Genomic DNA, 21,166 nt, shown 5'->3' on the forward strand with positions numbered 1-21,166 from the left:
ACCTTCTTGTATCGATTGACGGGATGGTGGAATTGTAGTTGCTAAATAGAAAATACGGCAAGCAAAAAATGTTTCTCAACAGCAATATGTTGTATATAAAAAAAACAAAGCTTCTCTGCCTACTTTTCCTCTAGACAATAATGCCATTGGGTGAACATGCCTTATGCCAGATCGGATGCACAGTCGTCTATCTTATCGACTCGAGCTTAAATACTAATGTATTAAAAGGAGCGAAGATGACATTGTTTGTTTTATTGTCAATTATTAATGCCAGTATCATATGTTTGGGTTGTTTTCCTTGGCTGTTTCAGTGCGTTGAGTGTCGTTGTTGTAACTACCGGTGGCGGGATGTAATATATTAACGTAGTTTCCGAGTTTTCCACCGTTCGAAGAGTTGATGTACTGCTCATGTATATATTTACTTTGGCAGCAAAGCTGCTCGATCGAATGAGAGAAGTTGTATCATCATAAGGACGGTAAGATGCATCTGCTTCAAGAAAGTGACACAGAACCGGCGGAGTAACTAGATGGAGGAGGGGCGTTCGCGAAAGGGAGCGGAAGGTCCTCGGAATTAGTATATATAAGCTTTGCTTCCTCGAAGTAGGCTCTCTTTTATTGTTTGTTTCGGGTCATTACTTTTTTACACAAATGAACGGGTGCAGAAGGAGTAGCAAGTCGCATGGTGAATGCTTTACTTTGAGTGGGTGTAAACATAACACTATGCGTGTTCTCAATGTAGCCCCGGTCATGTTGCTCGGCTTGATCTTTTTGTGGTGCTACTGGGCATACCACTTTCGGCTTTGCGGGAAGCTGTTAGCCGATGGCCGGATCGCCCAAGGTAAGAAACAATGTGCTAGTGACCGAAGTTGACCTTAATTTTTCTCTTCGTCTCCCATTAACCTGCGAGAAAATATATATGCATATGTAGGAGCGCTATATGTTGTATTTTTCCAACCTTTCTTCTTTTTATGTATATGGTCTTTTTATAAAACGATATCCACGTCTCCCGGACGTCCACTTGATGTAAATACACAAGCGTGCTCATTGATGAATACGACAACAAGCTACTAAGGCGATGATAACAAAGAGAGAAAGTTAACACCACAGTTGCTATAGGTGATCAATGATCGAGAATCCCAGGACGAGGACCGAGAAGACGTCCAGTTATTAAATGCTGGTGAGCAACAACAAAACCATAACCACGATGACGATGAAGAGCTTGGCGACGAAGATAATGAAGAAGCACAACGACGACAAAGTATCGCGATACTGAATGTCGAGGCCGCAGGCGAGTCTCGCACCAGTCTCGCACGACCATCCTCCTCCCACGACCGCTACATTAACAACAGCAGCAACAACAGTGCATCAAACATGCGTAACGTATATCCACTTATCACTGTGAAGCGAAGCGGTGGAAAACGATTTTGCTCAAAATGTCGAGTAGAAAAGTTTGATCGAACGCACCACTGCCGAATGTGTAAAAGGTACTGTTGGGAGTGGACTGGATAATTGCGTATCGACCTAGAAGGGGCGACTATGCGCATATAACAGTAACATTTTTATGCTGACATGTACTTGATATCTACTAGTTGTATTTTAAAAATGGATCAGTAAGTAGCAAGGAGCATAAGTAAACTGAATAACACTAGCTGGATCCACATATTTAACCATTCTCATTCTGCAACCACCATCGAATTCCTGCGGCGGATGATTTTGTAGCCACTGTCCATGGTATGTTACATAACAAAAAACAATGCAAAATGATAGATATGTTTCTGACTTGAGTCAGGGTGAACAATTGCGTGGGATACTTTAATTACAAGTTCTTTTACTTGTTTATCCTCTACGCCACTCTTGTCTGTATATATGTTTTTAGCACCACTTTACCACCTACGATCGAGATGCTCAATGGACCCATGGTAACTTATATTTTAATCAGGCGTAGTTATTCTCGGATAGAATGCGCATATTCAAAGAAGTGTATTAACAGCAACACCCACTTTAATCTTTGTATGTGGGTTAAAGAGTATCTTTGGGCTTGACTTTAATTGGCCAGTGCTACTCTTTGTGTCTGGTCTGTTTGGTGTATTCCTGGTGCCTTTCACCATATTCCACACACGACAAATTCTCAAGAACCGAACAACGATCGAGTTCTATGAAAAGGCGAACTTTAAGCTTGGACGTACAGCGAATGGTCGTGTGGATGTCATGCGGAGTCAATACTTTAATCCATGGGATTTGGGAACAAAGTAACCAGAAAAAAGATAAAATTAGAGACAGGGTGTGTAGATATCGAGTGCCAAGTAGGAACTGACGATATGTGTGTAATTCTTGGTATAGACAAAACTTTATACAGGTAATGGGGGCGAATTCCGCAAAATGGTTTCTACCTGTCGGTAAACCGTAAGTGTCATTTGATTTGCGAGGCAAAAAAAGTAGAATAACAACAACAGTTCTCTAGTTATTAAACTGATTCATATCATCAATAGTCGAGGGAAAGGAAACCACTTTCCGATCAGTGAATATGCGTACAATACCTTATCGACGGATGCAGACGACCAGCTGGACTCATTTTAGCCGTGGTGTGTTCTATGTCTGACTACAGGATTATATATTAGTTTTGTGTGAAAGTAATAGTAGTATGAATATATAGATTACACGCAGCACATGTAGAATGAGTGATGGGCGTGGTGCGTGCGTGATCAATGCCAGATGTAACAGCAGGCGGACTTGGTATGCATGTGTGTGATCCTTTAAGAGCTTTTGGGACCTGGGTTGCCAAGTGTACGTGCTTGCGTTTTCTTTCTCTGTTTCACCAATTCGAATTATACACAACAGCTCAATGAGCAAAGCAACCCAGCAGCATAATCCTCCGGACCATGACGAGCCACCACCTCCGCCTTACGCAGAGTCAGATAATACGGCTTACAATCCGGCATTCATGAATCTGCCAAGCACTCAACATTCTCCCAATACACCGCTTAACTCACCGTCCCAGTCATCTGCTGCCGATGGCAGTAGTACTCAACCTTCCCCATTCGTGGTTCCTTCTGCACCTCCATTTTTTTCTGCTGGTCCACAGCAACAACAACAACAAGCTTCGTCAAGCCTGTATCCAACTATTCCGCCGTCTCCCGAACCGCAGTATTATCAGCAGTATCAGCAACAGCAACACCACCACTATCAAAGCCAAAATAGTACACCGCCGCTACCACAGCAAGCAACCATCCGATATCAATATCATTCAATTAACGTGCCGCCGCATCGTCAGCCTCCTCAGCATCCGCAATATTATCAGGGTGGATCGGTTATTCGTCGACGGATCCCAGATCCTTCTGAACGAGGGTTCCCCATCGCAGCACTGTTTTTCTTGTTTGGATGGTGAGCTAACTATGTTTTGCCTTTCGAGAGCCAGTGGATTCGGGAAAGGAAGCGAGGGGAAAGGGTGATAAGGCACGTGGGTGAGCTGAGAGACCGAAAGCGTTTAATGACATGTCATGCATTATGTAAAATAGGTTTTGTCCGCCATTGTGGGTGCTCGGTGCATGCTGCTGCAGTGGAAGTCGTAATCGTTACGAAGCATGGTGGGGCAAGGCCAACTTTATCATGGCAGTGATGTTTATCATTTCTTCCATTGTGTATTCTATGATTGCAATTACAGTGGGCGACTGGATGGTTGGCATGCGATTATTGAGCTTTTCCGTGGAGTAGGAGTAAATTCAGCTATTATTGATGAAAGATGTAGTAGTTTTATTATGAAGGCTTGTTGATTGATGATTGGTATATACCTTAATTCTTTCTTTTCTCTATACACATTGCATTATAAATATACATATACACATTTTTTATATATCATATCCAACTCGCGATCCCTCTTTTCATTCCTCATCGCTGCTAGAGGAGTCTGTATCATACATGACGGGCCGGTTGTTGTTGACAAACAGATCATCGTCATTATCGCTGCCGTCGTTGTCGCTATGGTCGTCGTCGCATTCATCAGACATTTCTTGTTGCTTTTTCTGTGAGAACTCCGTTGGCCTAGCGAGAAAGAATCATTAATATAACAACTTGACAATTGCTTCTAACTTTTCTACATACCACTGGCCTGACTGTTCTAAGGTCTTGATATGCTTGGGAAACAGTACATGAATGATCTCTCCACCGACTTTTTCTGTCGTTGTACCAGCGGATGGATCCACAATCACATAGTGCCCTTTTAGTATAATATTGATAGTAGCAAAGTGTCAGTATATATAATGCTTGGTATGTCCAAAAACTTCCGATTCATAAAGATCTCTTTGTTACCTCGCTTGACCCAAACCAAATGCCGGAATTTAGGTTGTAGAGTGACAAGTGTTCGAGTACCGTCGGTGAATTCTACTTCATGTTGATGATTGCCACGGGGACCAATAACTCTGGCATAGCGTTGTTGAGATCCAGGCTCAATGACGGGTGATTCAGCGTCTAAAATATCAGAGGTAGTTTGCTTCCTTCCCATCTCGGTGTCAAGTCAAAGGAGAAAAAAAAAGGTTGTCGTTTCCGGAGTTTTCGTTTTGCAGGATCCCGAAATATAGCTCAATGCTAATTTGGTGGCTTGAGAACCGTTGACACACAAAATTACTACTATGCGTTTGCTATCTCGTTTGAGCACCATTAAAGCAAAAGCTTTTGTATCCAAAATTCATGTGCTAAGTTCCAATGGAGCTATTGTATATATCTAGTATTAATATAGAGTGTAATCCTACAACACTACCAGTGTACCTGTAAAGAAGCATCTCTTGTGATACTCTTTTTGTTAGGTGTCGGAAACCCAAAGAAAGTAAATTTATTGAAGAACAGCGCGGCGCGCTTGCACTCGTATTTCGCGTCGTCGCCTTTTTCTTTCCTTTTCGCGAAACTTAGTCCCCCCCTCAATCACTTCTTTTTATATATAAATGTCCAGCAGTTCTGTCGACATGTTAGTTAGAAGGAATTCTTTTGCTGGCAAATGAATTTTCGTGAGTCTACGGTGCAATTAATACAAAACTGCCGTTCTTTCCTTTTTTCTGTATAGTGGAACGCTCGAACGCGCAGAAGCAACGTTTGACGATCTACCTGATCTAGCGGACAACTTAATCATCAAATCGAGATCATTTCACCGTCAATATGCCAGTTTATACTTTGTTCGGCTACTCAAATTACGTCCAGCGGTTTTAGCACAGGCCAAGCTTCGCTGGGAAAGCTTACCTGGTAAACCATTTGCTCAGCAAACAGTTTTTTATTGTTGCACCTACTCACGCGTTAGAGATATTTATGATCACTGCTTTAGATAAACCAAAGTATGTACCCAAAGTCCTTGATACCGGTATTAAACGCTGCTATGTTGTTGGTACCATTTATGTTGAAATGCAACTCAAACCGAACGTTTTGAAGGATCTTACAGAAGAGGTAAACACACTCCTGTTGATTATTTTTATTACAGGAGTAGCTAAGAAGATGTATCAATTATTACAGAGGTAGTTAAGAAGATGGAGTTGCTAAATTCTTCTGATACTACTGCTACTTTTGTAGACTTCAATATCAGCACCAACAATGCCACGTAAATATAAGGGCTCAGAAGACAAGATTTCCATTGAAGATGAATCTGGTCGTATTGAGTTGGTTGGTGCTATACTAGAGAAGGAGTTTTGGGTCACTGGTAAGGACATAGAGAAACAAAGAGTTGCTTGTGGAAAGAATTTCGATTGATGAACCCAACACAGACCGCTTAACGATATAACAATTTTTTAAATCAGGCACCGTGGTTGCTTTGCTCGGAAAAGAAACAGCGGCTGGAAGCTTTGAAGTACAAGAAGTGTGCTATCCAGGTGTTGCACCACAACCCCCTATTCCTCAGAACAATGGTAATCAATCAATCTTAGCACGACCCCCAACTTGGTCACATGGTGAAAAGTCACCGCAAAATGCTTAAAGTTTTTGCTTGTTTCTATAGACAATTCCAAATACGTCGCCTTGATATCGGGTTTGAACGTTGGTGCTGATCCTGCAACAGACCTGAAATTACAGTTATTGACGGAATATCTGACTGGGGAACTGGGAACTATGGATGTAAGGAAGGGAAAAGAAGTTGCTGATAGCGTAAAGTTGTGAGGTTGTGTAGAAAATGCATATAGTGTGTGAAGCTAACGGCGATTCTATCGTCCTAATTATCATGGATAGATACAAAAATCAAGCTCACGAATCACTCGAGTAGTTATCGCTGGTAACTCCATCGGTACACGGCAGCTTATTGAAGAAGATCAAAAGACAGTAAGTGCCTTATATAACATTCAAGGTAGCACTGTATACTTATGAAAAGTGCAATGTGTGAGCGGGTGCTAAAGACACTCTTGTCAATAGAAAAAATATGGTTACGACTCTACACGATACGATGCCGCTCCATTAAATCAATTCGACGAGTTACTGGAAGAGTTGTGTGCAAGTGTTCCCGTGGATATTATGGCCGGAGAAAAAGATCCGGTCAATTGCCAGCTGCCACAGCAACCACTTCATCCATCCTTATTCACAAAAGCAAAAGAAAACGCCACCATGCGCAGCGTCACCAATCCATATTGGTGCAAGATGGATGATGTCACGTGAGTACCTCTCTCCTCTACTGAAATGAGATAGCTCGATTTATTAATACCCTTGTGTTTTTCTTGGGCATATAAAGATTCCTGGGAACGTCTGGACAAAATGTGGACGATATATTCAAATATGCAGATAGTGATGATCCGATCGTCATGGCAGAACGATGTCTGTTCTGGAGACATATCGCACCATCTGCACCTGATACCCTTTGTAAGTTTTCTACCATGTACTTATCTCTCCCTCGTTGTTTATCGTCCTGGGACGTAGTTATACTAAATGTTGATAATTTGAACAGGGTGTTATCCCTTTCAAGACAATGATCCATTCATCTTAGATAATAGTCCACACGTATATTTCATAGGCAATCAACGACAATTTGAACAAAGTACGATTGAAGGTAGGGCTAAAAAAGGTATAAATGGAAATATAGTAAGAGAGAAAAGTACTCAGTCATGACAATTTTAGGTCCCGAAGGTCAAAAAGTACGGGTTGTCTTGGTGCCAGCCTTCTCTGAAACTGGTTCTATCGTGCTTGTCAACTTGGGTACATTAGAATGCAGTGAGATTTGTATAGACGTATGACAATAAGTAAATAGTAATAATAAAAGTCGGACCGAATCTAATCACATAACCACTCTTTACATGATATCCGAATCAGAGCTACAGATGCAGGACATATACAAGCTACCATGAATGATGGCAACATGTATACTAAAACCAATAACAAAGCATGAAAGGATGGTGGTTCGTGCCGTACAATTCCTGAATATCATGTGTAGCAGTGTTTTGGACAGGTCACGCTGAGGCATTTGCCGTCAAACTCCGTCATGTCTGACCGTGATGATAAGTCTTCTTTTGACAAGTCATCTCTTTCGCCTATGAGTCAAAAAAAACGACACCGCTCCAACAATCACACTCGCAACGATAACAAGTCTAATTCAGGACGCAATCGCCCTACGACGACGAAACCTATCTTAAAAAACATTCGTCGATCCATCTTTTCTCCCGGGGCGCTGCCAAACAACTCTGGGCCGTGTATCCGTACCAATGTTTATTTTCCTTCCATTAATCCCAGTCTCTTCTTTGAAGTCACCTCGCTTACTAAAGATCGAGCTACCGTGCTCGACGCCGTCGCCAAACAACTACCGGGCGATGGACCCTTGGGCGTCGAATTGCGTTTTAAGGACACTCGAGTAGTCGTCGAAATCACGCCTCGCAACGAGCAACAACGCAATATCCTCGAGACCGACGGTCTTATTATAAAGAATTGTCGTATTATCGGTACGCCAGCACTTCGTAAAGGTTCAGGCCTTTTGACAATCAACCTGTACGATTTGCCACATGCACCTGTCGAAGACCTCAGTGTGGCCATTCAACGTATGCTCGCTCCATACGGTCGAATCCTTGATATCAGCATTTTCCTGTCCTCTCAACACTCGTTTTTCATGGGCCAAGGCTGTGCGTATCTCGATGTCACTCAAGCTCATCAACCTTTGTCTACCCATACGCTCATGTACCCCGATCTTGAGCATGAAGTCCGGGCTTTCTGGAAAGGCTCGCCCCCATACTGTCGATTCTGCCACGAAGACACTCATGAGAAGGACCTTTGTCCCAAACGCGCCGCCACCCTTGTCCAAGCGTGTTCCCAATGCGGCGACTATGGTCATTCTCTTCGGTCGTGCCCGCGATCGGTTCAAAGCAATCCTGTGTCCGCCTTCGTGGGTACTCCTCCGACTCCGCAACCATCATTGTCCGTTCAACTAACCGCAGAGCATGGCTCTCTAATGGATCTCGAAACCTCGGAAGGGGCTGCCGCTGACCAGGGCAGCGTCGTTGATTACTCTTCTGCGCCGAATTCACCTTCCCTTTCAGCCAGCATGCAGGTCGAGGTTGGATCCAATGTCAGCAACACACCTGCTCCGCAAGAGGCGCAAGAGGCGCAAGAGGCTGCTACTGGTCAGGTCCTATTACCCGACCCTGCTTCGCTCCCAGCTTCCGTTGCCGCCAACAATGAAATTACTAGTAACGACGTTCCTGAGATCACTGAACATGCAACTAACACCTCAAACAGTTCCAAGGACATATCGTCCCTTGAGATCTCAGAATCTTTTTCCTCTGTAGCCACCACTTCTTCCGCTGCGGCCCCAACTACTGCTGTTACTTCCTCGTCGCCACATTTTGTCGAAACCGTCGCTGACGCTGCTTCCAAGCTATGGGGTTCTACTTTTGAATCTGGTTTACGTCGCAGTGCACGCACCCCCGTTCCCAACAAAAAATATCAATAATGAAAGATATCAACATTCGCATAGGTACGCTCAACTGTCGAGGTTTACCCAAAACAGAAGAGCCTGAACGCAGTAAACAATTCATACGATTTCTTCGATCTCAATCACTTGATATCTTAGCCTTACAGGAAACCCATGCCGCCTCTGCCGACCTCCAATCTCGCTTTCACACACAATTTCGCTCTACATCTTCTTTCTGGTCGCAACACGTTGGGATCGTTTCTCTCAATCCTTATATTTCTTTTTCTTTGGTTTCCCTTGATTTGGAGGGTCGGTTCTTACATATCATTGCTTCACACACCTCTTTTGACTTTGCCCCTATACACATTCTCGTTATTTATGCCCCCGCCCGCGCTCGCGAGCGTGGACCTTTCTATTCTCGCCTTACCTCTTTGCCCGTTTTCAACTCGGCTCCAGTCGAACGTAGCGTTCTGCTTGGAGACTTCAACTATCAAATGCTTCGTCGCTCTTCCCGGAGTATCCCGGAAGAGTGGAGCAACCATCTTTCTTCTCACTGGTTTGATTGTATCACTCCTCCGGGATCTTGCCCTCTTCCTACTTTTCTGCGACATAATTCTCGTTCCTGTATTGATTACCTTTTTATGTCCCCTGATCTGCACCCTTTCACTTGCTCACCAACTATTGATTTTATTAACCCGGCATGGACAGATCACCATCTGTTGTCAGTCCAGCTACGCCTTGGACAGGTGCCACTCGGCCCTGGTCTTTGGCGATGCAATCCCTCTTTAGCTTCGGATGATAAATTCTGTTATGAGCTCAACCATCTCCTCGATCAACTGTGTACCGGCTTTTCACCCACCTGTTCGCCACAGGACAAATGGGAGAACATCAAGAACGCCACTGGGAAGCTAGCACGTAAGTTTCTACGTAGAAAAGGCACTCATAATCAATTGCGCCTTCGCTCTTTACAGAAAGAACGAAGACGGTACCTTTCCTCCCACACTCTTAGCGAACTACAGCATGATTTCTATCTCAAGTCTCTCGAGGCTGAACTTGCATCTGTACAAGCTGCTACTATTGATAAGGACGCGCTTCGCGCAGGCCTTAGATGGCGCGAACATGGCGAGCGCTCTGCTGGGTATCTCAAGCGTACGATCGAGGTTCGCCAAGCTAAGCGCAGTATCACTCATCTCCGCCATCCCATCACCAATGCCATATGTCACGACCCCGCTGACATGACCGAAGCTGCTCGCCAATATTATCAACACCTCTACACTCCAGAGGCCATCGATTCACAAGCAGTTTCTCAACTACTACAGTCTGTCCCGTCCGGTTTGTTGGATGACCCTGCACTACAGTCGACGCTAACTACGCCGTTCACTTTGGATATGCTCCAAGATGGCGCCCGCCGTGCACCACATATCAGTAGCCCTGGCAGTGACGGTCTCCCGTATCCGGTTTTATGTGTGATTTTTGCCCATCCCCTTGCAGGTGCCATCGCGGTCGATGTCTTCAACGACGCCCTCCTGGCAGGTGTTTTTCCTCCGTCCTGGGCCGAAACGCGCTTATGTCTCTTGCCGAAAAAGGGTGACCTTTCACTGCTGTCTAACTGGCGCCCGATCTCATTGATTAATACCGACGCGAAAGTGTTCACCCGTCTAGTCAATGCTCGCTTGATCCCAGCCGTTCGTCCTGTCCTTTCCCCTGTTCAAACTGGTTTTCTTCCCGGTAAATTTATTGGTGACAACGGTTTGGCTGCTCGTTTGATAATGGAATATGCGCGCTATCATCGTCTTCCTGGTGTTGGCTTACTGCTTGATCAAGAAAAGGCCTACGATCGGGTGCATCCCACCTATCTCCGCCTTGTTCTCCTTCATATCGGTCTACCTACATCCCTCGTCCTCTCACTTTGTACTTTGTTTTTTAGCACTTCCATTTCTGTAATAGTGAATGGATTCCTCAGCGATTCCATCGCTCAAGGGCGGGGTCTCCGACAAGGCGACCCAATCTCTCCAATTCTGTTTAACTTAGCCTTCGATCCCCTGATTCGCATGATTCTGGCTGATCCACACTTTAATGGTTTTTCCTTGGTTCGTACGGTTGGTTCACCTAGCACGGTGGCTCCGCCACCCGTCAAAGTGCTTGGGTATGCAGACGATGCCCTTTTCTTTCTCTCCTGCCCCGACGATTTCCACCGACTACAAAATACTTTAACCTTGTACAGCCGGGCCTCCAATGCCAAAATCAATTACCACAAGACAGAAGCTATCTCCCTGAGCGGCATGCGTCAGGACACCTGGCAGACCCTCCTCCAGTCTGCAGGGATCGATGCGTGGCACGATTACCGTTCCTTATCTGCCGTTCGCTACCTTGGATATCCCCTGGCCTCCACCAGTGCTCAAATATCAGCTTACCTCGACGGCCTCCTGGTCAAGGTCCGTACAGCTTGTGATATCCACTCACAACGTGGCCTGTCTGTTCAAGGCCGCAGCACGGTTGTCAACACTCTCATTCTGTCCAAAATCTGGCATGTCTTATGTGTCACTCCCGTCCCCCAGTCGTTTCATCAACGTTTACGTAGTTTAGTCACCAAATTTCTCATGTACCACATGTTCCCTCCAGTACGGTATACAACTCTCACATTTCCAAAATCTATAGGTGGCCTCGGGGTTCTGGATTCAAGACTACAACAACAGGCTTTGCAGATTAAATGGCTTTCTACACTTTTTGACACTTCATCCTCTCCATCTTTTCTATCTTGCTTTCTCTCTTATTTCCTGACTTCTACCTCTGGTTGTGATGATTCCCTTTTCCCTTTACTCTTTCCCTCTATGCGTACACCTTTACTTCGTTCAATGCGGACCTTAGCACCTTTATTCTCAGCTATTGATGAACTGGATTCCCAACCTCTGTCAACTGATCCATCCATGGCAACATGCCTCTCGCTACCTCTCTCATTCGTAGTCCAGGCAGATGACCGTTCCGACTTTGTTCCAAAACGACGGCTCTCTTCTCTTCGTGTATCCGATGCGTTCGTCTTTGACCCCACCATCAACCGTCTCCGCTTCCGTTCTCCTGACGAGCTGATGACTGGCCGCGGGTCAATTCGACATCTGTTTCGAGCTCTGGACTCTCGCTCCGCCAAAATTGCGTCGTTTATGATGCGAGCTCTGCTACCAAATGCTCCGGTGCTCGAGTCTGCTGACTCCTATTGTGGTCGAGTCGACCTACAGCCTTTCTATGATTGCCTTCGAATCAATAACGTCCCTCTCGATTCTTGCAGTACTCGCGCGTACCGCCTCGCTCGCCAACAGCCAGCCATCGCTCTTGCTGCTGCTGACAGTACCTACCCGGTACTTACCAAAGCCAAATGGCGCCGCTTTTGGACAGCCCGTATCATCCCTGCCGCTCGAACGATCTGGTGGCGGGCTCTTCATAACAAGGTATCCTGTCGTGCCGCTCTACATCACATTTTACCTGATCGTTTTGATAGTCCACTGTGTGCTCTTGGTGACCTCGCGTTGGATTCGGTCGATCACTTTTTGTTTGCTTGCTCGCTCAAATGGGAAGTCTGGTCCCAAGTCCTCGAAGATTGCCTACTCGTCTCGGTGTCTCCGGACACTATTTCCAAAGCCATTTTTTCGCTTGACCTTCCATCCTGGCCTATAAGGAACTCTCCGCTCTCTGAGGTCCAACTTATAGCAGGTGTTCTGCTTGGCGTCTGGCGCGCGCATTGGTCATTTATTTTTTCCGCCGTTCCTTTCAACTCCATAGTCGTCAGCAGCTCTACCCACAAACTTCTTCTCACCTTCCGCCAGGAAGAAACCATCTTTTTGCATAAACCACCATAGACTTTCTTTTATTACAACTACTTTCAAAAAAAACAAAAAAAAACAAAAAAAAACAAAAAAAAAAAAAAAAAAAAACGCACAAAACACAAAAAAAAAAGAACCACTTATACCTCCATCCCCTACCACATCATCATCTTCCTTAGATCATACCCTATTTTTGCATCTGTAGTATTGCCTTGCCAGTTTAGTCTTGTTTTCAGTCTCCCCAACCACCGCCACTGATTTTGGCGGCGGCCGTCAATAAATTCGCTCTTCTGTGAATCTTAAAAAAAAAAAAATTCTTTTGACAAGTTAAAATACTTGCTTCAAATCTATTATGAGCAGCGGTGACAGGGTGAGTTTGCAAAGAGCAGCACGAAATAAAGAGAGCGTTGTATATTATGTGGATTACGCTTTCGCCCTTTTGGAGCAAAAACTAATTATGCAATTCGTGGTCTGCGACAAGCTTTTGAATTTTTTACGCAGTGTAAACTTAGTAGTGGTGTATGAGTAGAGGGACCCTCGGATTGCAAATGGGCGGAGACATATGGGCGATCAAACTTTATTTAAGGGTACATTATCAACCATGTCTTACTAAAGTCTGCAAGTACAAGGGCCGAAAAATGGCTTCATCAGACTGTAGTGACATCGAGCAGATATATGGTTTAATGCTTTTGTCGAACCTTTTTTTCCATTGCGCGAAAGTTATTCAGGAGAGTGAAATATACAGTAAAAGCGTTAACTATCAGATCATCATCGAGCATGAGAGAGATTGGTGCGGTATTATACATAGATAGAGCAACGTCTTTGAATGGTCGTAGCTCTGTAGCTCTAAAGTAGAGCAAAATAAAGGATGGGAAGGAGGTTTTAACGAGACAGAGAGAGCTATTATTGTTAAAATCTTATTTACCCACCACTACTATGCGGCCACCACGCGGCAGACGGTTTGCAACAGTTGCTGTATAAGCAAGCACGAGAGCAACAGTAAAAGTCGTTTTTCCAACGTGGTGGTAGGTATCAGTGGCGGGTTATTATTTCTGCCAGCGAGCTGATTATTTCACCTTTCTTCTTTGCTTGATGGACAGGGGGAAAGAAAGGGGAGACGGAGGGCGAGAGTCCAAAAAGTAGGAGCAGTTTCGCTTTTCTTTCTTTCTGCTTGTGCAAGGAAACAGATGCTCCTTGCATACGTACGCTCTTTACACACTCCCTTGTCCTTTTTCCTTTCTCGACCTCCTGCTTTTGAATAAAGAAACAGACACTGGTATCCACCCACCTCCCATGCGTCAAAGTCAAAATTAGACTTATCACAGCTTTATACATAGTGTGTATGATAAAGAAAGTTGAGCAGTAAGATTGATCGTCATTATAAAGCTAGTGAGAGACAAATGTTAGCCGGGGAAAGATGCATGCACTTTTTGTGTAATATGCAGTAGTAAGTACAGAAAAACAATCTCGTTGAAAAAGCAGTCAATTGTTGTTGTCATAGCACATATCAAATTTTTGTAATATAAGTATGCAACAATATGTATACACGATCTGCTACACCAGCAGCAATAGCACATTCCCAAGAGAACTGGTACAAATATTTTAATATACGTTAGTGCTATATCGTCATAGGCTTTGTGCGCTACAAGGAGAAGAAATGGGGAACTTGTTACACCACCCATCACCACATGGAGGTGGTGGTAATGATGCACGCTATGCACTACTACTTTGTAGTAGTAATGATGCGGATCAAAGAAAGAAAAACAGAAGAAATAGAGAAAGAAAGGGATGAGGGATGGAGCTAACGCACAAGCATCTAATTAGGTAAACATATCGCGTGAGCAAAGAGTTCAGGCGTTCGGACAATGCCCATAAAAGAAGATAATGCACGTCCCAAAGAGTGGAGAGAAAGAGAGTTACATACACAGTAGCGAATGTGACCCTTTTTGTAACAACACTGCCGCACACGACAGACCACAATCCAACTGCGCACGACACGATGGCACTCCGAGCATGTCGATTATAATTTGCTTCTTAGCCACATGGAGTGTTTGTGATCGCCAGAAGAGAATCAATGAATAGGAGTATATAGCTATGTATTACTTTATGCTCTTTTTACAAGTACCAGCTACTGGTATTACCACCACCACCACACCACTCTTTGTTCCTATTACTGCTGCTGCTACCAGCATAAGGGTCAGGTAATCTTGTTGCTGCTGCTGCTGCAAGAGCAAGGTTTTCTTATTGTTGAGCCCCTGTTTTCCTTCCTTCCTACGTAAGTATAGGTAGGACAGGTCCCCTTAAGACCTACATACACAGCAACTAACTTTTTACTTGATCTGCGTATTATATGTGTCTTGTGTCTAGGTCTTAGTCAACGTACGAGCATACTCTTCCCTCCTTCAGATAATGCGATATTCGCGGATCAGGTTTTTGTCTTTCTAAGATGTTTATTTTTGCGTTTTAGCTTTGGCTTTCACTCTCTGTCTCTCCCCGATAAAGTAATTTAATCGAATGCATAAGGGTGAAACACACACACTTTCTTTTAGATATCTTATTGTGCACCTTAAACCCGATAGGACCACTTGTTTTTACGCAAAAAAATAAAATAAAGAAAGGGTCTCCTTAAATTCCTCTCTTACGCACTCTCTTCTCACACAGTACTCGCTATTTCTTGCTCCGTGGAAGGAAGTAATGTAGTTATTAACTAAACGGTAGCTCTTTCTATTCGTTCCCTTCCATTTTCTTTCTCTCTTTTCAGATACTTTTCTTTTTGCGTTCTAAGCAAACACAAAACATTTATATATTACAACAATTCATACCCCAGCATACACGAACTCCATACAAAAAAAAACAGCATATACATTCGTACACATACACAGGCACCGAGAAATGGCATCTTACTGGTATTCTACAGACGGCATGGATCACAAACGGCTTTCGACACGCCACCTTGAACTATTAGACCGAGCCTTTGAGCGACGAGCACGAGTCGAGATTCGAGACGACCAAGCATTTGGCATTGTACCTGCCATTGCTGATCCATTCCTGGGTACAATGACTTCAGGCGACATTCACTATGGTCTCTATAGAAACCCGTCACTACGACAAAGTGAAAGCAACTGTAGCCTAGATACACTGATCTTGGTTGACAGTACAGCAGCAATTTTACCACCATCGCCGACAAATGCCTTCCAGCAGCAGTCAAGAAGTCGCTATAATAGTCCAGCCTCAGTCTCAGCAGGAGCAGCAGCAGCAGCAGGAGGCCTAAATGGTCTGGATGACAATTTTGTCTTGGTGGCTTCCGATCGTAATATCATAAGACGGCCGTCTCAGCAAAACCGAAGTATCCATGTTCCGTCATCTGTTAATAATAATCGTCGTATGGCCGAGGAAGAAGAATGCGTCTGCTGCATTATCTCGTAAATTTCAAAGCGCCGACAAATACTTGCATGAATTATACGCATCACGCACAAACTCGTATTCATTACCACCACCATCATCATAATAATGACAATAATAATGATTTGTTGCTACATTTACCTACTATAGCTTACACAGACATACTCTATCTATACATACAACCCACATCGTACACACTCATCCTCAATACCAACTTACTATACACACTCATATAATTTCTACATTCACCCTTACTCACACTGCACCTTTCACTTTTGAATTTACATCTTTTTCTTCACAAATTTCATACATTGCAGCTACAATTCTTGTTTCCTCCCGCCATTTTATTTTTTTCTATAGTATAGCTACAGAGCTTCTTCGATCATGTAACATAAAAAAATACCAAGAGTACCTTGATGATCACATAATTCCCATATACATAGTAGTAGTACCATTACTTACAACGTTTTTTGAACTATTTTGTCATGATGTACATCAGTTGTATTCCGTAAATTGGATAATAGTATCTCAATTTTTTACATTACTAGCTCAAGGCGGCGAGTTTAATTTCTTAAGCAGCAAAAATAGCGAGAAAGAGAAAACCTCATGAAGGAGAGATGACAACTTAATGTTTTTGCCGCAATCACCGCCACCGTACTATTTATTAATAATGGCATTATCGCCATGCCTCACTCACGCGAGCTCACATATGCTACTGGGTCAAGGAAGATTAAATACTTGAAATGTACCGTCAAACAATATCCAATATCCTATTTTGCCCGAGTATATTTGTTCGGTTTCCCTTTTACTCTTCCGCTAACTGTCAATTAAACAAAAAGGAATAAAGCAGGAGATTGAAAGCCCAATATAAACGTGGCCTACATAAAGTGGTTATAGTTCTCCCAAAACTACAGGGAGGTGTGCAGTTCATCTGCCTTACCGCTTTGTATACACTAAAATAAGAAGAGAGAAGTACAGTGGGTAAGTGAGTGAGTAGGGGAGGGGGACTCCCAACTAAAAGGAGTTGGGGAAGAGAGGAAAAGAGAGCTGTAAATTATGATACGTTCAATAACGTACCTAATAGCTATTAGTGCAAATAGTTCGTAGTTTCTTACATATTTGGGACTGCGGATATATTAGTTAATATAGAAAATAGCGCCAGTAGCGAACTGCATGTACGTTATGATTATGATCATACATCCATTTCTTCTATGAGCCATCTCTTCTGACAACGATATAACATTATGATATATACTGTCATTCGACGAGCGATATAAGCTTTTTTTGAAGTTTAAAGGGGAGAGAAACATAAACTTCATCATTAAATAAAAGCTTAAAGTATAGCTATCTGTTCGACCAGAAACATGAAAAGAAGTCTAAGCTTACACTTACTGCAGTACTAAATACTTACACTCTCATTTATTGGACTATTCTTACTAGCTTAAACAAAAATCCTGCATTCGACGAGCTTTGTTACATCACAGTCCAGCATCAGAAATAACTTAGTGCAATTAGTAACAGCATAAGCAGAAGAGAGACAGTTACAGAAAAAATATTATGTACAGCGGAAAGGGCTTATTAGTACAATGCTTAAAGAGAGATATGTGACGAGTAGAAAGGGATGATCATCACGCAGTTTTACCGGTTCGTCTAGCTCAAAAGTATTCAACTGCTGACGAAAAATTGAAGGGTTGTTTGTACCAATGACTATTAAAGCTTTTGTACCGTCGTCTTACTTTAAGAGTGGAGCGTTAAGTAATGATCGTGAGGCGCCGTGTAATTGTCTGTGTATTATACCGCGGATAGCCGTCACTTCAGGCTTCCACACGTCCTCCAGTTAAGGCATTGGTTGTTGTTCCGCTATCAATCCTAGTAAGCCTGTCAAAAGTCTCGGTAATCGAGCGTCCTCCTTATGTATTCGCGGTAGCTGATATAGCATAAAGTTAGACATTATTTTAACAGCTGCTCATCCTCTTCTTCGCCACTTCTTTTTTAACTTTTATTTCTTATACTACTTTTACATACTTCCTTTGCCACGCAACATATTGATGCTACCAATAAACAAGAGAGCTTTTACCGAACCATCTTCTGGCTTTGACGCTGGTCTTAACATTTATGTGGGCTTCATCGAAAGACTATGGCCGTGTTTTTCTCCTCCTGCTGCGGCGGGCATTATTAAACGTAAAGTTGCGTTAACGCATAATCAAAATGTATCAATTATTCGTCACAACGCTACTTGTAAGCTTCGTCCCTCCCTTTAGTGTGCACTATCAAATATGCCCCATATACAGGTCTAACAAATGCATCCTGGACGTGTCAGATTTGGTGGCACATCAGGTTTGATCAGATGTATCACAGGTATTGTTTGAGACTGGGCTGCATAATCCCTTTAAGCGTAATGCTTGGTTGCGGTGTATAAGCCGTCTTTTCAAATGAATATACGTCAGTGGAGGTTGTGGGACTAGAGTTTGACACATGGTCGAGAAAGGAAAGTAGTAGTTGCACAGGTATTCGACCGTTTCAACTTTTGCAGGACCCAGGAGTGTTAACATTTGATTCAGGCAATAGTATGCACTCTAGCTCATTTATGTTCTTTCTACTTGTCCTGGGAGAGTTAACCTAGAAAATGCCATCCAGAACAGAAGCTAGATAGATACATAGACTCATCATAATCATAATGGGATATATAGCTTTTAGCTGTTATAAATTAACGGTAAAGAAGCCTTCATTCACTACTTACATAGGGAAAGCGAGTCGGGTGTTACATTCTGAAACTGTACCGGAAGAATTATTAAGCGCAATTCAACACAAATTTTGGTAAATGTAAGCCTGTGCTTCCTCAACCGCAAAGAATTTCTCACAGCAACTGACATTAGTTTACATTTGAAAGTCAAAGCAGACACTTTTGTACAGCTCCAGAAAAATAATGATTGGAAAACGTAAAGAAGTAGAGAAAAATAGTGGTAGTGAAAACTTGTTTGTATGCAATACGTTGTTATCAAAAACTTATTGTTTATAATTTCTTCGACAATTGGTAAGTGGCAGGTAATAGTAGTATTGGTCGAACCAAGAGTGATGGGTAAGTAAGAAGGCCGTAAGTAAGGATCAATAGATGGCAATTAATATGATGATTGTAGATGTAGATATGGGTTGCATCTTCACGATTATTTCGTACGTTTCTGTAAACACTAATAAGAAGCATTTACATCGACGTTAAGAAGATCAAGTTATGACTGACGGTGAGCTAACAATATAACACCAATAATGATAGAAGCAAATCGACCATCACCGCTGCTACTATTGATGGTGAGAACATGCGGAATGCAGTAGCACTGGACGTGGCCGATGTTGTCATATCGTAAACAGGCGAAATATTGGGCTGTTCCGTCTGAAGCCGACTTTGCGGACCACCAGGCCGATTGCATCGAAAATAGGATTTGCACCCATCAGTGCATATGTCTTTGGTAGGATGATTGGTACTACATCCTGCTTCGCATTTCTGCTCTCTGCCTCGACATTCGGCTAATGTGACGGGCCATTGATATGGAGGACAGTCTGGGACCTTGTTCTGATTGAAGAAATAGAAAAGGGATGATATTAGCATCCACGTTTTTTTCTGGTCTCACACTTTATCTGTACCGTTTTTTCCCTATTACCCGACAATTGCAGCCCCAAGCCATGGTTGTTTGGTTACAAAAACTAAAAGTTATGCCAAAAAGTGTATCAGCCTTAATAAACATATAATGCTACAATGACTATGTGCATGCATGGTGTATTTTGCTAAGGAAGAAGATACATACTTTAACGATGTCAAGTCTGCGCCCCCACATTCGTTCTAATTATAAATAAAATCCACATGATTAATATTGGGGTAAAAATAATTTTTAAGGTTTTTGACACACCACAATCATGACATGCATACGCATCACACTCAAGAAAAACAAAGAGAAACTGGTAAATATCATTACTGCGCAAAAGTCCGTTTGTTGTTTACATGCTGCAGCTCGGCTGCTTTCGTTCAATTGAAGAATTGACCATGTTCCGATCGGCAGACCGACTATATACAGTTATCACATTAGAAGATATCATTTTAGGGAGAATGAGATGTAAGGGAGAGAAAAGAGGAAAATGAGGACAGGGTGATAAGCAACAGCAGCAAGTATTGCAGCCATCAACGTAGCTGCTGCTAGTACGCTTTGTCGTAGCGCAAAAAAACCAGCCAAATGTGCCTCCATGTACGATATATATATCATATGTATGCAATTCAAGAAAAAGAGCTAATTGATACTATGAACACTATTTACCAGCTAAAGAGTGGCTGCTGCCTTCATCATCATCCGCTGCTGCAATGTCTGCAGATGTAGGTGCAGAATTGTTTACGCCGTCGTCAATAACCGCTGCTTCTTCTGAGGATGCTGTGTTGATGCCCGCAGCAGCTGTAGGAGCGGCGTTTGGTGAGTTTGCTATTATTTGGTTCGACTGTACTACTGGTTGTTGTTGGGCGTCTACTACGCTTCTCGTCGATCCCGATAATATTAATGAAAGTAGTATCGATGCTACGACAAAGGCGATCCAGCGCATTCTTTTAAAAAATGGATGATTATAAGAAAGTAAGAATAGAAAAAGAGAGAAGGAATATGGATTGAAGGCCAGGGACGAGCCATACTTATATCCCGACATACTATACCTCTCATTCTTCTAACATTTGGTGGAGTGAGCTGTACCACTTGCAGTGCATGGTATGGCAGCAACGACCGCTGCTGCTCTTTCATCACCTCGTGCAACAGAAAACACATTTGAGAAGCGCACTGCTAGAAAGACATCATACATATGTACTACATATGGTTGAGGAGCAGATATATCTACACAAGGGATAGGTTTTATCGCGTCCCCTTCATCCGTGCAATCCCTAGCAGCAGCATAAGCAGCATCAAGACTAATATGAACGTCAGCTTATTTTCAGCTTATTTTCTTTCTGTTTTACCGAGTGTTTGAATAAAGAAGGTTATTCATATAAATACACGTGAAATGTATGCGTATGCAACTTGTCAATAGATGTACGTACAATTTGATACTGGCTATTACTATACTATAT

The 21,166-nt window shown here is 43.1% G+C and overlaps 10 protein-coding genes across 10 annotated transcripts; 7 read left to right on the forward strand and 3 right to left on the reverse strand.

Moving 5' to 3' along the window:
- The first annotated feature begins 556 nt into the window (after window positions 1-556).
- Window positions 557-2,886, forward strand: BDB00DRAFT_813677 (DHHC palmitoyltransferase-domain-containing protein). Its single transcript, XM_053122780.1, has 11 exons — window positions 557-838; window positions 929-1,023; window positions 1,117-1,484; window positions 1,590-1,610; window positions 1,720-1,731; window positions 1,790-1,919; window positions 2,026-2,249; window positions 2,341-2,403; window positions 2,490-2,582; window positions 2,654-2,784; window positions 2,864-2,886. Exons 1-9 carry the CDS (start codon window positions 649-651, stop codon window positions 2,575-2,577), a joined length of 1,191 nt encoding a protein of 396 aa, XP_052981790.1. The 5' UTR covers window positions 557-648; the 3' UTR covers window positions 2,578-2,582; window positions 2,654-2,784; window positions 2,864-2,886.
- BDB00DRAFT_236869 (uncharacterized protein) lies at window positions 2,766-4,058 on the forward strand. Its single transcript, XM_053116603.1, has 3 exons — window positions 2,766-2,784; window positions 2,864-3,381; window positions 3,516-4,058. Exons 2-3 carry the CDS (start codon window positions 2,942-2,944, stop codon window positions 3,709-3,711), a joined length of 636 nt encoding a protein of 211 aa, XP_052981791.1. The 5' UTR covers window positions 2,766-2,784; window positions 2,864-2,941; the 3' UTR covers window positions 3,712-4,058.
- On the reverse strand, window positions 3,841-4,783 carry BDB00DRAFT_813684 (uncharacterized protein). Its single transcript, XM_053122781.1, has 4 exons — window positions 4,762-4,783; window positions 4,306-4,704; window positions 4,099-4,213; window positions 3,841-4,038 (listed from the first exon to the last, which is right to left on the reverse strand). The coding sequence occupies exons 2-4, from the start codon at window positions 4,496-4,498 to the stop codon at window positions 3,879-3,881; spliced, it is 468 nt and encodes a 155-aa protein (XP_052981792.1). The 5' UTR covers window positions 4,499-4,704; window positions 4,762-4,783; the 3' UTR covers window positions 3,841-3,878.
- Window positions 4,784-4,868: 85 nt separating this feature from the next.
- On the forward strand, window positions 4,869-7,239 carry BDB00DRAFT_813687 (DNA polymerase alpha/epsilon subunit B-domain-containing protein). The gene is made up of 11 exons (XM_053122782.1): window positions 4,869-4,957; window positions 5,054-5,229; window positions 5,309-5,427; window positions 5,551-5,677; window positions 5,775-5,882; window positions 5,972-6,087; window positions 6,199-6,288; window positions 6,379-6,614; window positions 6,692-6,819; window positions 6,905-7,006; window positions 7,075-7,239. The coding sequence occupies exons 1-11, from the start codon at window positions 4,935-4,937 to the stop codon at window positions 7,188-7,190; spliced, it is 1,341 nt and encodes a 446-aa protein (XP_052981793.1). The 5' UTR covers window positions 4,869-4,934; the 3' UTR covers window positions 7,191-7,239.
- Window positions 7,240-7,879: 640 nt separating this feature from the next.
- Window positions 7,880-8,350, forward strand: BDB00DRAFT_750785 (uncharacterized protein; the record flags this gene model as incomplete). Its single annotated transcript, XM_053118611.1, has 1 exon — window positions 7,880-8,350. A coding segment is annotated over one exon (471 nt), but the record flags the coding sequence as incomplete, so codon positions are not given.
- Window positions 8,351-8,892: 542 nt separating this feature from the next.
- On the forward strand, window positions 8,893-9,063 carry BDB00DRAFT_759944 (uncharacterized protein; the record flags this gene model as incomplete). The annotated part of the gene is made up of 1 exon (XM_053119176.1): window positions 8,893-9,063. A coding segment is annotated over one exon (171 nt), but the record flags the coding sequence as incomplete, so codon positions are not given.
- A 1,926-nt stretch (window positions 9,064-10,989) lies between these two features.
- Window positions 10,990-12,618, forward strand: BDB00DRAFT_749607 (uncharacterized protein; the record flags this gene model as incomplete). Its single annotated transcript, XM_053118592.1, has 1 exon — window positions 10,990-12,618. A coding segment is annotated over one exon (1,629 nt), but the record flags the coding sequence as incomplete, so codon positions are not given.
- A 2,145-nt stretch (window positions 12,619-14,763) lies between these two features.
- Window positions 14,764-16,095, forward strand: BDB00DRAFT_786332 (uncharacterized protein; the record flags this gene model as incomplete). The annotated part of the gene is made up of 2 exons (XM_053120602.1): window positions 14,764-14,870; window positions 15,552-16,095. 2 exons carry the CDS (start codon window positions 14,764-14,766, stop codon window positions 16,093-16,095), a joined length of 651 nt encoding a protein of 216 aa, XP_052981797.1.
- A 2,852-nt stretch (window positions 16,096-18,947) lies between these two features.
- Window positions 18,948-19,894, reverse strand: BDB00DRAFT_813690 (uncharacterized protein). Its single transcript, XM_053122783.1, has 2 exons — window positions 19,728-19,894; window positions 18,948-19,639 (listed from the first exon to the last, which is right to left on the reverse strand). Exons 1-2 carry the CDS (start codon window positions 19,809-19,811, stop codon window positions 19,316-19,318), a joined length of 408 nt encoding a protein of 135 aa, XP_052981798.1. The 5' UTR covers window positions 19,812-19,894; the 3' UTR covers window positions 18,948-19,315.
- Window positions 19,618-20,708, reverse strand: BDB00DRAFT_813697 (uncharacterized protein). The gene is made up of 3 exons (XM_053122784.1): window positions 20,376-20,708; window positions 19,872-20,128; window positions 19,618-19,770 (listed from the first exon to the last, which is right to left on the reverse strand). The coding sequence occupies exons 1-2, from the start codon at window positions 20,650-20,652 to the stop codon at window positions 19,956-19,958; spliced, it is 450 nt and encodes a 149-aa protein (XP_052981799.1). The 5' UTR covers window positions 20,653-20,708; the 3' UTR covers window positions 19,618-19,770; window positions 19,872-19,955.
- Window positions 20,709-21,166: the final 458 nt, after the last annotated feature.

The sequence above is a fragment of the Zychaea mexicana genome (assembly GCF_025766255.1).
Source record: "Zychaea mexicana strain RSA 1403 chromosome Unknown BDB00scaffold_20, whole genome shotgun sequence".
Lineage (NCBI taxonomy): Eukaryota > Fungi > Mucoromycota > Mucoromycetes > Mucorales > Lichtheimiaceae > Zychaea > Zychaea mexicana.

Coding starts and splice junctions, on each gene's coding strand:
- BDB00DRAFT_813697 (XM_053122784.1), bottom strand. CDS start 20,652: ATGCGCTGGATCGCCTTTGTCGTAGCATCGATACTACTTTCATTAATA. Junction 20,129..20,375: donor CAGCAGCCACTCTTTAGCTG/GTAAATAGTGTT, acceptor AACTGTATATAG/TCGGTCTGCCGATCGGAACA.
- BDB00DRAFT_813677 (XM_053122780.1), top strand. CDS start 649: ATGAACGGGTGCAGAAGGAGTAGCAAGTCGCATGGTGAATGCTTTACT. Junction 839..928: donor CGATGGCCGGATCGCCCAAG/GTAAGAAACAAT, acceptor ATGCATATGTAG/GAGCGCTATATGTTGTATTT. Junction 1,024..1,116: donor CTCCCGGACGTCCACTTGAT/GTAAATACACAA, acceptor CAGTTGCTATAG/GTGATCAATGATCGAGAATC.
- BDB00DRAFT_236869 (XM_053116603.1), top strand. CDS start 2,942: ATGAATCTGCCAAGCACTCAACATTCTCCCAATACACCGCTTAACTCA. Junction 3,382..3,515: donor CTGTTTTTCTTGTTTGGATG/GTGAGCTAACTA, acceptor TATGTAAAATAG/GTTTTGTCCGCCATTGTGGG.
- BDB00DRAFT_813687 (XM_053122782.1), top strand. CDS start 4,935: ATGTCCAGCAGTTCTGTCGACAT. Junction 5,428..5,550: donor TGAAGGATCTTACAGAAGAG/GTAAACACACTC, acceptor CTACTTTTGTAG/ACTTCAATATCAGCACCAAC. Junction 5,678..5,774: donor GAAGGAGTTTTGGGTCACTG/GTAAGGACATAG, acceptor TTTTTAAATCAG/GCACCGTGGTTGCTTTGCTC.
- BDB00DRAFT_813690 (XM_053122783.1), bottom strand. CDS start 19,811: ATGTTTATTAAGGCTGATACACTTTTTGGCATAACTTTTAGTTTTTGT. Junction 19,640..19,727: donor CTTGGGGCTGCAATTGTCGG/GTAATAGGGAAA, acceptor TTCTTCAATCAG/AACAAGGTCCCAGACTGTCC.
- BDB00DRAFT_813684 (XM_053122781.1), bottom strand. CDS start 4,498: ATGGGAAGGAAGCAAACTACCTCTGATATTTTAGACGCTGAATCACCC. Junction 4,214..4,305: donor TTTGGTTTGGGTCAAGCGAG/GTAACAAAGAGA, acceptor TTATACTAAAAG/GGCACTATGTGATTGTGGAT. Junction 4,039..4,098: donor TTAGAACAGTCAGGCCAGTG/GTATGTAGAAAA, acceptor CTTTCTCGCTAG/GCCAACGGAGTTCTCACAGA.